At 41.8% G+C, this 14455-nt stretch overlaps 1 protein-coding gene across 1 annotated transcript in view; it reads left to right on the top strand.

The window, feature by feature from the left end:
* Nucleotides 1-292: 292 nt before the first annotated feature.
* LOC141105618 (killer cell lectin-like receptor subfamily B member 1B allele C) overlaps nt 293-14455 on the top strand; it is a 34005-nt gene continuing 19842 nt past the window's right edge. The window contains exon 1 of the mRNA XM_073595573.1: nt 293-353. Within this exon, the coding sequence (XP_073451674.1) occupies nt 341-353 (13 nt within the window). The 5' untranslated portion in view covers nt 293-340. The remainder of the gene's footprint in view (nt 354-14455) is intronic.

Below are 14455 nucleotides of genomic sequence, written 5' to 3'. Positions count from 1 at the left end.
TATCACTAAATATACCATTCACCATATCAATATACCATGTATAACAGCAATCTATATGTTAGCTCTCTAATGTGTCTTCTATACATCATATGACCGGGGGCATATCTTTAAAAAATAATTGGGGACAGAAAATAGGTATAAATATAATTGGCCTCCTATAGTGAGCAGAGTCCTTGTCTCAGATAAACTCTGATAACACACCTGAGTGACATATATTAAATAAATTGTTGCTGAAATAGCTCACACAGGAAGCCAACCGGACAGAAAATGAGGCCACGGCTCTCTTGTTTATTAGTAAAACAGAAGTGGTTTTTGGTAAGTAAACGACACCGAGAAGGACATGGACACTCATGGTAAGTGGCATATTGGCATATTATGAAGAAAAATAGCGCATATCAGAAAATCAGTGTTGAGGGTATCTTTTGTTCACCAAATCAATATACTATGGGTTGGGTGGCCAGTTTAGATGACTAATGATGGCTGCAAAATCGCAGGAATGGGATGAGGGTTTGATTGAATACTTTGGTTGTACTGACACAAGGCATTGCAGAACTACATAATCTTCTTGGAAGTGGATGTGCATGAGTGCTACTAAGAAGAAAGGAGCGCAAAAGAAAGATTTTGGCCTCCCATTCCCTTAATGTGTATGTTTCATAGTTGGGTTGTAAAATAGACACAAGTCCATTGACTTACACCCCAATGATGAATTTCCTATTTTTTAGTCCCATTTGGTCTGTTAAATATATTATTGGTGAGAAAAGAGGAAAGCGCCACTAAGTGTAGTAGATTTTGTTTATTTTGCCCCCATGATGGGCTACTCAAAAGATAGATAAAAAACAGGCTCATCTGGTACAGTGGTGCTGGGTGCAATCTCAGTCTATCATCCGGAATGCTTCAGCTACATGGGGAAAGCCTGCTGGGGCGTACTCTGGGGAGACTGAATGGTCCAAGTGGAGCACAGCATTGAATGTATTTTCTTACAGCTGTTTAAAAAAAAAAAATGATCCTGCCAGAAATCTTCCTTTTCTTCCAGGACCCCTCTGCTCCATGCTATGTGGATGAAGGGAAGGTAGTGTGTGTAGTACTGTCCTAGGGTGACAACACTACTTCCTCATAGATGCAGTGCAGTGAAGGAGCATTGTCACCCCAGGAAATGTGTTACCGTCAAGATCATTGGGTGAAAATAAAGAAGAGGACAGATAAACAGTGATATATTTCCAATTTTGGGTCCAGATACTTTAAGCTGCAACATTTTTTTATTTTTGGGGGTCTTCAGGTCTTTTGGTTGCTCCAAATTTACAGAAAGAGCTTGCCTTACGGACATTACACCTGGTGGATCCCATTGGGCTGCTGGCAGTCAGTCTCTACCAATAACCTAAGGGAAATACATACATTTTTGGGGATCCAGACACTTTAAGCTGCACCATATTTAATTTTAGGTCTTTAAGCCTTTTTGATACTCCAGGTTTAGAGGAGGGACTTGCAAAGTGCCTTATGGATGTCACACATGGTGGATCCCATTGGGCTGCCAACAGTCACTATCTACAAACAACCTAAGCATAATACAATACATTTTTGCGGGTCCAGACATTTTAATCCACTATACATTTGTGTTTTGAATCCTAGACACTTTAATTGAGCTGCAACATATTTAATTTTAAGCCTTTTGGCTGCTCCAGGTTTAGAGGAGGTACTTGTAAAGTGCATTAAGGACATCACACATAGTGGATCCCATCGGGCTGCTGGCAGTCACTATCCACCAATAGTCTAAGGGAAATTCATTCTTTTTTTGGGGTCCAGACACTTTAAGCAGCACCATTTTTAATGTTGGGTCTTTAAGCTTTTTTGCTACTCCAGGTTTAGAGGAGATACTTGCAAAGTGCCCTACAGATGTCACACATGGGGGATCCCATTGGGCTGCCAACAGTCACTATCTACTGTACAAATAATCTAATCTAACATTACTTTTTGTGAGTACCGACTTTTTAAGCAGCCACACATTTAGGTTTTGGATCCTAGACACTTCAAGCTGCAACATATTAAAATTTGAGGTCTTTAAATTGGAGTTCCACCCAAAAATGGAACTTACACTATAAGTGCTGGTGACCCCCTGACATGCCACATTTGGCATGTCATTTTTTTTTTGGGGGGGGGGGTACCTAGTTTAGACAGGTACCACGCTCCCACTTCCTCTCCTGGTGCCGCACCCCCCAGTGGAAGTTCACCTCTTCCCCCTTCCTAGCTGCAATCTTCTGGGATACGTCACAGGTCCCAGAAGATTGGCCAGCCATTCATAGTGCACAGCGCGGCTCGCGCCAGGCTGTGAAGCTACAGCCAGGTGCCCACACTTGGAATGCCGGCGCCATGGGGAGGAGGGGGAGAGAAGTGAGGCTTTGGGTGGCCGCATCGCTGGACCGCAGGACAGGCGAGTGTCTTTTTTTTAAAAGTTAGCAGCTACACTTTTTGTAGCTGCTGACTTTTAAATCAGTGGAACTCCGCTTTAAGCCTTTTGGCTCTTCCAAGTTTAGAGGAGGGACTTACAAAGTACCTTATGGACGTCATACATGGCAGATCCCATTGGGCTGCCAGCAGTTACTATCTTCCAATAACCCAAGAGCAATACATTTCATTTTTTGAGGTTTAGACACTTTAAGCTGCAATATATTTAGTTTTTGGGACTTTAAACAATTTGGCTACTCTAAGTTTAGAGGAGGGACATGCAAATGGCCTTAAAGTAGAACTAAAAGCAGAAAGAATAAGGGAAGGGTGTAACCATGTCAGCTTTTTTGCCATCTGTTTACCAATGGGGAGATATCACTTCACTTCCTGTCCCATAGCCAAAACAGGAAGTGAGACGAAATCCCTCCAAACTGAGGAAATCACAGGGTGTCACCAGGGTCACTGAACTAGAGAGCCTATTGGACGATTTCCCCTCTATTATTTTGGTGTCAACCGAAAATTTTGGATTTTCTTTCATTTTCAATGGTAACACTAAATAGAACAAAAAAGAGGGTGATTTTCCATTAACAGGGGCACAGACAGCAATAGAAACCTGAAAGGGGTTGTAATCCCGCTCCACTCTATCCAAAACGAAAAACAAAATGCCTTTAGTTTTACTTTAAATAGTAACTTTTGTTGAGAAAAAAACATTCCCTCGTGGGTGATTGATGTACATTGCAAGGATTATAACAACCTTTGTTGCAGATTCCTACCTTTTGTTATTCTGAAGAAATCCCTGTTTGTTCCTCTTTGCCTCTGTGCTGAGTGGGTCTAATGGGATTGGTTTCATAACTATCAGTCAGCTGTGGCAGCAGCAGAGCACAAGTGAGGAAATCGGCTGGGCCTGCATCCCTTTAGATGTGTTCCTATTGGGAGTATCTCACCAAAAATGAAATTTTTGTTGCAGGGGATGCCTGAAATCTGACTTGTATCTTAGGCATCTTCTGGGAAAATCAGTGAGCCAATCACACAAGCAGGAAATGATGTTTCTGGGGCGTGGTCAGTACACACTTTGTGTACAGAACAACTCCAGGTAGCCATATTGCATTGCATTTATAGAAAATTACAGTGGCTGCAGATTGAAAAGGAAAGGTATGTCAGAATGTTTATACTGAAATATTAAAAAAGTATTGTATTTATGAAATTATGCAAAATCTGTGTTTTGGGAGATTTTAAATTTTTCCACAAATCAAACAAATTAATTCAAGTTTGTTTATCCGTGCTATTTTGAAGACAAGTGATAACAACGATATGCTAAAAATATATATTTATTAACCAAAAATTTAGTGTAAAATAATATCAGGTATATTTCGTGATAATACAAAAATGTATATATACTTTCAAATATCAAGTATTTTAAATTAATTTATTTGCTCTTTTAAATTAATTGCCCGCCGATCGGCAGGCAAAGACTTGTAATCTAGCTTTGCCTATGTAAACAAGGCAGAGTTCAGTTCTGATGGGGGGGGGGATGGATGGATTTTGTGTTCTATGCAAAGCAGGGAATAAAATCCATCACTTCCCCACCACTCATATTAAACACAAACACTGGCTAGGCACACATTTAACCCTTTGATCGCCCCTACTGTTTACCCCCTTCCCAGCCAGTGTCATTAGTACAGTGACAGTGCATATTTATAGCACTGATTACTGTATTAGTGTCACTGGTTCCTGCAAAGTGTCAAAAGTGTCAGATTGTCCACCGCAAAATCACAGTCCTGTTATAATTTGCCAATTTCCGCCATTACTTGTATAAAAATACAAAAATAAATAAAAATTCTAGTATGTATCCCCTATTTTGTAGACGCTATAATGTTCGCGTCAACCAATCAATATACGCTTATGGGGATTTTTTTAGCAAAAATATGTAGCAGAATATATTTTCACATACATTTATGAAGATGTTTTTTTATTGGATGTTTTTTATAGCAGAAAGTAAAAATATATATATATATACATTTTATTTTTATTTTCTTATTTTTTTAAATTGTCTGTCTTTTTTTGTTTATATCATAAAAAATAAAAAAGGTAGAGGTGGTCAAATACCACCAAAAGGAAGCTCTATTTGTGGGGAAAAGGGGACATACATTTTATTTGGGTACAGTGTTGCATGACGGGGGGGGGGGGGGGGGGGGGGGTAAATCTTCCGGAGGTTGAAAATGATTAAAAAGTACATTAAAAAGAAGAACCCTCTGTTCCCATGGACTCGGAATTCAAGGCCCTCATTTTAACAAACTCATTTCCTCTTTGGATGATTTGATAAATATACATCGATGTTATCTTACTGAAAAAAACACACAAAGAGGTTTTATTTATGTCTGCTGGATTAACCTTCTCACAACGGAAAGAAAAACTTATAGTCTGGTGACCTCAAACGGAAAATGCCAACCTTTGTCTTCCTGTATAAACAGCGGATATGGAACATTTCCTGCTGCCTTTGTTTTGTATTATTCCATTTATGAAAGAAACCAGTCACTAATGATGTAGACTCACATGACAACACCCCATGACAATGAATACACCATAACTATTTAAAGACCCTGCAATCTGTTTTCATGAAATTGTTACTGTGTTTTTCTGCCTCAATGTATCATCCCCCATGAGATCCCGAATCTCTCCTCCCCCCCCCCCCCCTCACTTCCCTTTGTTTGGAACAAGAAGTGTGCGTTGATTGCAGTCATGTGCACTGCTCTATACACTCTATAACCCCTGGCAAAAATTATGGAATCGCCAGTCCCTGAGGATGTTCCTTCAGTTGTTTATTGTTATAGAAAAAAAAGCAGATCACAGACATGGCCAAAAACTAAAGGCATTTCAAATGGCAACTTTCTGGCTTTAAGAAACACTAAAAGAAATCAAGAAAAATAATTGTGGTGGCCAGTAACAGTTAGATTTACAGAACAAGCACAGGGAATAAATTATGGAATCACTCAATTCTGAGGAAAAAATTATGGAATCATGAAAAACAAACAAACAAAATAACACTCCAACACATCACTAGTACTTTGTTGCACCACCTCTGGCTTTTATAACTGTTTGCAGTCTCTGAGGCATTGACTTAATGAGTGATAAACAGAACTCTTCATCAATCTGGCTCCAGCCTTCTCTGATTGCTGTTGCCAAATCATCTTTGCAGGTTGGAGCCTTGTCATGGACCATTTTCTTTAACTTCCACCACAGATTTTCAATTGGATTGAGATCCGGACTGTTTGCAGGCCATGATATAGACCTTATGTGTCTTTCTTCAAGGAATTTTTTCACAGTTTTTGCTCTATGGCAAGATGCATTATCATCTTGATAAATGATTTCATCATCCACAAACATCCTTTCAATAGATGGGATAAAAAAAGTGTCCAAAATGTCAATGTAAACCTGTGCATTTATTGAAGATTTAATGGCAGCCATCTGTCATCTGCAGTCGTCTGCATAAATCTCATTGGAACTGCACCAAACAAAAGTTCCAGCATCATCACCTTGCCCAATGCAGATTTGAGATTCATCACTGAATATGACTTTCATCCAATCATCCACAGTCCACGATTGCCTTTCCTTAGCCCATTGTAACCTTGTTTTTTTGTGTTTAGATGTTAGAGATGGCTTTCTTTTAGCTTTTCTGTATGTAAATCCCATTTCCTTTAGGCGGTTTCTTACAGTTCGGTCACAGATGTTGACTCCAGTTTTCTCCCGTTTGTTCCTCATTTGTTTTGTTGTACATTTTCTGTTTGCAAGGCATATTGCTTTAAGTTTTCTGTCTTGACGCTTTGATGTCTTCCTTGGTCTACCAGTATGCTTGCCTTTAACCACCTTCCCATGTTGTTTGTATTTGGTCCATGTTTTAGACACAGGCGACTGTGAACAACCAACATCTTGTGCAACACTGAGTGATGATTTACCCTCTTTACCTACATACTAACAAGCAGATTTCATCTGATGCAGGTGTTAGTGTTTGTAATGAAAATTTACAGGGTGATTCCATCATTTTTTCCTCAGAGTTGAGTGATTCCATCATTTATTCCCTGTGCTTGTTCTATAAATCTAACTGTTACTGGCCACCACAATTATTTTTCTTGATTTCTTTTAGTGTTTCTTAAAGCCAGAAAGTTGCCATTTGAAATGCCTTTAGTTTTTGGCCACGTCTGTGATCTGCTTTTTTTCTACAACAATAAACAACTGAAGGAACATCCTCAGGGACTGGTGATTCCATAATTTTTGCCAGGGGTTGTATAAATCCCATAGTCCATCTCAGGAGCAAGCAAGAGAGGGTGGCCATGTTCCTCCATACAGTACATTGGGACCAAGGCAGGGTGGCTACACTCCTAAAAAACCACATATAGTGGGACCAGGCAGGGTGGCTACAATTCTAAATACAGTGGTTGCGTTCTTGCCTACAGTGGGCTCAAGGCAAGGTGGCTGTGTTCATATATACGGGGAACCAAAAGGGTGCCTATATTCCTACAAACAGTAGGACCAAGGCAGGGTGGCTACACTCCTAAAAAACCACATATAGTGGGACCAGGCAGGGTGGCTACAATTCTAAATACAGTGGTTGCGTTCTTGCCTACAGTGGGCTCAAGGCAAGGTGGCTGTGTTCATATATACGGGGAACCAAAAGGGTGCCTATATTCCTACAAACAGTAGGACCAAGGCGGGGTGGCTACATTCCTACATACAGTGGGACCAAGGTGGGGTGGCTACATTCCTACATACAGTAGAACCAAGGCAGAGTGGCTATGTTCCTACATACATTGAGACCAAGGAAGGGTGGCTACGTTCCTACATAAAGTGGGATCAAGGCAGGGTGGCTACAAGCCTACATACAGGGGGACCAAGGTTGGGTGCCTATGATCCTACATACAGTGGGACCAAAGCAAGGTGGCTACGATCCTACATACAGTTGGGCCAGGCAGGGTGGCTACAATCCTACATATAGTGGGACCATGGAGAATGAATATGGGTGAAAGGGAATACCAGAGATGCAGGGAAGATGGAAATTAGAACTGTGTACAGGAACAAGGAGAGTAGATGTAAGGCAGTGGGACGCAGGGTACAGAATGCAGGGCTAGAACAAGATCAGGATCAGGATAAATGATAACAGCATCAGACTTAGCACAGCAAGCAAATAAAAACATTAACGCAATTTGTATCCGCAGAAGAGGGCCTTGCAGCAGCCAGCATCGGGTGAAGACTGATTTGAGACACCCACTGGTGGACACTGGAACTACAACTTTCCACCCAAGGAAACCACAGTGCCACCAGCAGGTGATTCAGGTCCTGACAATATGTCTGGCATTTGGGTGTTAAAGCCTGTCCTCTTTGCTGTCACATATATGCGCTACATTGGCGGTAACAGATTAAGCCCCCATTCATACTTGAGCATGCACATTTTCAGGTGATTTTTGCACTGTCTTTGCAAGTCAGAACTGGCATTTTTGGCCACTTTCAGGCTTGAGCATTTTCGCTTTAGCGAGAAAAAAAAACAAGCATTAGGTGTCTTTTTAGGCTTTTTAAGCGCTCCCATTGAAGTCTATCGGGCCAAAAGAGGCATGACTGAGCCCCAAAGAAGCTCATGTACTATTTTCGATCTTCAAGCAACAAGCTTTAAGCAGCATGACGCTCAGGTATGTGCAGGCGCCATTGCATATAATGGGAATATTGATGCTGAGCATTGAAGTACTTCGAGAAACACACTTCTAATATCTCAGCTGGAATGAGGTCTAATAAAGTGAGAACAGAGAAGAGTACATTCATTGGCTACAATGAGAAAAGATAAATTACCTAACTAATAAATGTTTCTATAGCGTTTATCAATCTGGTGATGGCAGAGGTAGGGGGTGAGGCTGCCATCCTGGGCACACTCAGTGGAATATCGTACAATACTTTGCTAAAGAGGAAATTATGTAAAATTATGTAAAAATACAAAGGAGAAGGAGAAAAAAATGTAGTATTTATTAAAAATGAAAAACAATAATTATGAACTTACATGTACAAGGTATTGAAAAACATATCAAAAAGTCTCCAGCAGGTGGCGACCTTCCAGGTGGTCAATAGTAGTTTAATTGGCTCCTGTCTAAACTGGAGTAAGCTGGGAGGAAACTGAGGGGGAAAGCCACACAAATGCCGGGAGAACATGCAAACTCCATGCTGATAGTGTACTCATTAGAGATGCACCAATACCATTTTTTTACAGCAAGTGTGAGTACCGGTACTTTCTTATCAGTACTTGCCGATACCAATTACCGATAACTACTGGCAACAGTTTTGTTTACACTTCAGCTGTCGCCAATGGTACACAGCTTTGAAAAGTTATTTACAAAATAAATATATATATATATATATATATATATATATATATATATATATATATATATGTGTGTATATGTATATGTATATATATATATACATTTTTTTTTTTTTAATGTTGTGCTTTTTTCAATGTGAATCGTGTAAATATATGTTAAATGTCTAAATATAGTAACAAACAAAGCAAATAAAAACAAAAGTTAGTAATTAATAAATAGTAATTAATAAAAAAAAAAATCCGCAGGAAAATAATAATTAAATGGAGAAGGAGAATATGAAGTTAATTAACCACTTGCCGCCCGCCATATAGCAAAATGACGGTGGCAAAGTGGTTTAAATATCCTGACCGGACATCATATAACGTCCAGCAGGATATCAAGCCACTGCGCGCCCCCAGGGGCACGCATCGTGGCGATCGTTGTTGCGGCGTGTCAGTCTGATCTGACGGAGACTCTTTACCACGTGATCAGCCGAGGCTTTTCCTCACTCGCGTCTGTCAGGCACGAGTAGAGGAGAGCTGATCGGCTGCTTCTCTGACAGGGGGGGTCTGTGCTGATTGATTATCAACGCAGCCCCCCCAGGATGCCCACACTGGACAACCAGGGACACCACTAGGACCACCAGGGATGCCACCCTAGACCACCAGGGATGAATCAGAATCAGTGCCCACAATGGATGCCAATCAGTGCCCACAATGGGCATCACTGATTGGCAGGCATTATTGTTTGGCACTGATTGGCATCCATCCGTACAATCAATTATTGTACATCAGTGCCACCTATCAGTGCCCATCCGTGCCACCTATCAGTGCCCATCCATGCAGCCTATCAGTGCCGATCTGTGCCGCCTATCGGTGCCCATCTGTGCCGCCTATCAGTGCCCATCCGTGCCGCCTTTAAGTGCTACCTATGTGTACCCATCAGTGCTGCATATCAGTGCCACCTATCAGTGCCCATCAGTGCCGCATATTAGTGCCCATCATCAGTGCCACCTCATTGGTGCCACCTCATCGGTGCCCATCAGTGCCGCTTTATCAGTGCCTGTCAGTGCAGCCCCATCAGTGCCCATCAGTAAAGGAGAAAACTTACTTATTTACAAATTTTTGTAACAGAAACAAAGAAAAAATTTTTTTTTGCAAAATTTTCGGTCTTTTTTTTATTTGTTTAGAAGAAAATAAAAATCCCAGAGGTGATCAAATACCCCCCAAAAGAAAGCTCTATTTGTGGGAACAAAATGATAAAAACGTAGTTTGTGTACAGTGTAGCATGACCGCGCAATTGTCATTCAAAGTGTGACAGCGATGAAAGGTGAAAATTGGTCTGGGCAGGAAGGGGATGTAAGTGCCCGGTATTGAAGTGGTTAAGGCTGATTAGAGTAAATTAAGGGCTAATAAGGGGTTAAACATTTAACCAATTCCTGACCACCCTATAGCTGTTTTACTGCTACAGGGTGCACTGTGCAGAATCACATATACTGTAAATACGTCATCCTGAACTTCCGGGTATCAGACACAAGCCGCCGGCGGCTGGCTCCCCGCTGTGATTGTAGACAAGTGGGAGCTGATCAGCGAGTCCCGCAGACCCGATGTCCGCCGACACCCGCCGATCGTTCAGGACACAGGCAAAACGGCGGTCTGTCTCTGTAAACAAGGCAGATTGCCATTCTGTCAGTAGGGAAGGCATTAATCCTGTGTTCCTGCAAACATGGATCCATGCCTTCCCCTAGTAAAAGCACCTCCCACACTACACTAATACACTGGCTAGGCACACATTTAACCCTTTGATCCATCTAGATGTTAACCCCCTTCCCAGCCAGTGTCATTAGTACAGTGACAGTGCATATCTTTAGCACTGATCACTGTATTAGTGTCACTGGTCCCCACGCCGGGGGGGGGAGGGGGGGGTTTGGAGGTGTTTACGGCTGGGAGGGGGGTGTCTGGGCGGTTGGTGATTTGGGGTTTCAGTATAAATTAATAACTCACAGAGCCAGTAATAAATTATTAATCACAGAGCCAGTAATACATTATTACTCACAGAGCCAGCATAAAATTATTACTCACAGAGCCAGGTATAAAAAAAGATCCTAGTTACCATTAAGGAAAGGAGCACGCTCTTGCCCTGGAGTATCAGATCTAACCCCTTCACAGATGGGAAGAGAAGTGGGCGTGAACTGCTTTCCCTATATGCAGCCGTAGCACCTCATCGGCTTTCAGGTGCAGCCACCGGTCACCTACCCGCCTCCCGCACTTGAAAGCCAGCAAGGTGCTGCGGCCGAATATAGGGGAGGTGGTGGCCTCATCTTCTCTGTCCCTCCTTCTCTCCTTGCGTTCTGGTTGCCAGGTGACCGGTGGCTGCGGGGCACACGCGCGAACTGCGTCTTTCAGCCATGCATATCGTCCCGCGGCCGGCCCTGCCAGCTTCTTTTAAGACAAGCGGCCTGGCAGCCCAGTATGCCCGGTCTGCCCTATGACCAGTCCGGGCCTGCACAGAGCTGAAGAAAGTATTTAATACATTTGCCTCCTCTTGTCCCCAGTCACCCACTACATATTATTTTGTAAAGGGCCTAGATGCTCAGACCTGGACTTTTTACTATTCATTTTTTTTTAAGAACTTTTTAGGTTTGTCCTGCTATCTTGTGCAATTTGTCCTTCATTTTGAATTTCGTTTGCGGCCTCGATTTCCTTTTTACATATTCTGTTATTTTCTTTGTAACATTTAAACGATGATAGTGTTCCTTCATTTTTATCTTTTATAACCACTTCAGCCCCGGAAGGATTTACTTCCTGACCAGAGCACTTTGCGCGATATGGCACTGCGTCGCTTTAACTGACAATTGCGCGGCCGTGCGACGTTGCACCCAAACAAAATTGACGATTACGATCGTCTGTTTACATCACGTGATCAGCTGTCATTGCAGATTAATGCCCAATATTGTGAACAAGCCCTTACTCAATATTGCAGTTCCACTATAGCAGCCCCTCTCCGATATAATATAGGAACACTCCGGAGCAAATACATCATCTAACATTGTATAAATGTGTATTCCCGCTAAGCTCCGCCCCCTACCACCAATCCCGATATCACGTTGTCTTCCATTCCTGGAAAATTTTGAAAGACGCTTTCCTTGGACATTTCCAGCTTGAAGTTTTACAGATCTTCTTCATGCACACACACTGGCTTATTGCAGCCAATCAGAATTCACCTTTCACTGTTTGGCCTCTATTAACCACTTCAGCTCCGGAAGATTTACCCCCCCTTCCTGATCAGGCCATTTTTTGCAATACTGCACTGCGTTACTGTAACTAACAATTGCGCGGTTGTGCAACACTGTACCCAAATACATATTTTCCCCACAAATAGAGCTCTCTTTTGGTGGTATTGTATCACCTCTGCGGTTTTTATTTATTGCGCTATAATAAAAAAAAAGAGCGACAATTTTGAAACAAAAGCAATATTTTTTACTTTTTGCTATAATAAATATCCCCCAAAAAGATATAAAAAAATATTTTTTTCCTCAGTTTAGGTCGATACGTATTCTTCTACATATTTTTGGTAAAAAAAAAATCGCAATAAGCGTATATTGATTGGTTTGCGCAAAAGTTATAGCGTCTACAAAATAGGGGATAGATTTATGGTATTTTTATTATTAAATTTTTTTTATTAGTAATGGCGGCGATCTGCGATTTTTATTGTGACTGCGGCATTATGGCGGACACATCGGACACTTATGACACTATTTTGGAACTATTGTCATTTATAAAGCGATCGGTGCTATAAAAATGCACTGATTACTGTGTAAATGACACTGGCAGGGAAGGGGTTAACCACTAGGGGGCGATTAAATGTGTCCTAGGGAGTGATTCTAACTTAGGGGGGGGATGGGGTACTACTCACATGATAGCGATCACTGCTTCCGATGGCAGGGAGCAGTGATCTTTGTCATGTCACTAAGCAAAACAGGGAAAGGCCTTGTTTATAAAGGCATCTCCTCGTTCTTCTGCTCCGTGACACAATCGAGTCCGTGGGACCCGCGTTCACAGTCACGGAGCACGCGGCGGCGCGCACATCCACAACGCCGCTTCTTAAAGGGGAGGTACCTGGACGCCCTTTTGCCCACCCGTGCCATTCTGCCAATGTATATCGGCGTCCGGCGGTCGGGAAGGGGTTAAAAGCTCTTTTCTTATTATTTATAGCTTTTTTTAACATTGGCCGTGAGCCACATACAGTAGGTTTTATTTTTAGCCTTTTTAAACTTAGTGCCCATGGGAATATGTTTTGCAGTGTGTTCTCATACAGTCTTTTTAAAGAATTCCCTTTTCTGTTCTGTGTTCATCGATGCCAATATTCCCTCCCAGTCTAATGCCGCGTACACACGGTTGGACTTTCCGACGGGAAATGTTGGATGTGAGCTGGTTGTCGGAAAGTCCGACCGCGTGTACGCTCCATCGAACATTTGCTGTCGGAATTTCCGGCCACAAATGTTTGAGAGCAGGTTCTCAAATTTTCCGCCAACTTCACTTTGTTGTCGGAAATTCTGATCGTGTGTACACAAGTCCGTCGCACAAAAGTTCCACGCATGCTCGGAATCAAGCAGAAGGAGCCGCACTGGCTATTGAACTTCATTTTTCTCGGCTCGTCGTACGTCACTTGCAAGACAAGTTGGAGCCAACAACCTTCGGAAAAAAATCCACGGTTTTGTTGGCGGAAAGTCCGATTGTCTGTACACGGCATAAGAATTGGAGAGCAGTCCTCATTGTCAGGCTTTTTTTTTCTTTTTTTTTTTTACAGTTGCCAGGACTTTGTTTACACTTCAGCTATCAAAGGGGAACCCCACTGACAGCTGAATGTGTCTTTGATTGTTAAGGACGCAGCACAGAGCTCCTTAACAACCTGTAATTGCCAGGGGTTTTTTTGGGGGGTTTTTTTTGCATTTCAATCGGGGAATCCCTCTGACAGCTGAAAGAGCTGAGCCTGAAATTATCGGTTTCAGTTATCGGAGCATTTGCACGAGAACCAATACTTGTGCAAATGTTTTAGTATCACCACCAATACCGATATCAGTATCGGTGCAACCCTAGTACTCATTGCAAATATACAAAGAAAGTAACAAAACAACTCCCATATGTTTAATTAACTGTTTCCTGGGGGTCAGCTTTAAGAGTTTTTCTTAAGTTTAAGTACAAAGAGATTTAAAGAGACCCTGTCATCAGGCTTTTCATTTCAACAACAATCTTCTCCAGTGACGGCCCGTCCATAAGGGGCGCACGGGCGCTGCCACCCCCCCCCCCCCCCCAATCTACATGCGGGGCGCCAGATGCAACAATTTCAATGGAGTTTTCTTTTTTAACCCTTTCATGACTAAGCCTATTTTTGAAATTTGGTGTTTACAAGTTAAAATCCGTATTTTTTGCTAGAAAATTACTTAGAGTTCCCAAACATTATATATATTTTTTTAGCAGAGAATCTAGAGAATAAAATGGCAATTGTTGCAATATTTTTTATCACACGGTATTTGTGCAGCGGTGTTTTAAACGCAAATTTTTGGAAAAGGGACACTTTCATGAATTTTAAAAATCCAAACAGTAAAGTTACCCCAATTTTTTTGTATAATGTGAAAGATGATGTTACGCTGAGTAAATAGATACCAAACATGTCAC

The sequence above is a fragment of the Aquarana catesbeiana genome, linkage group LG08, assembly GCF_042186555.1.
Source record: "Aquarana catesbeiana isolate 2022-GZ linkage group LG08, ASM4218655v1, whole genome shotgun sequence".
NCBI classification, from domain to species: Eukaryota; Metazoa; Chordata; class Amphibia; order Anura; family Ranidae; genus Aquarana; species Aquarana catesbeiana.
Note: the sequence above shows the minus strand (reverse complement) of the source record. Positions and strands in the feature narration are given on the sequence as shown.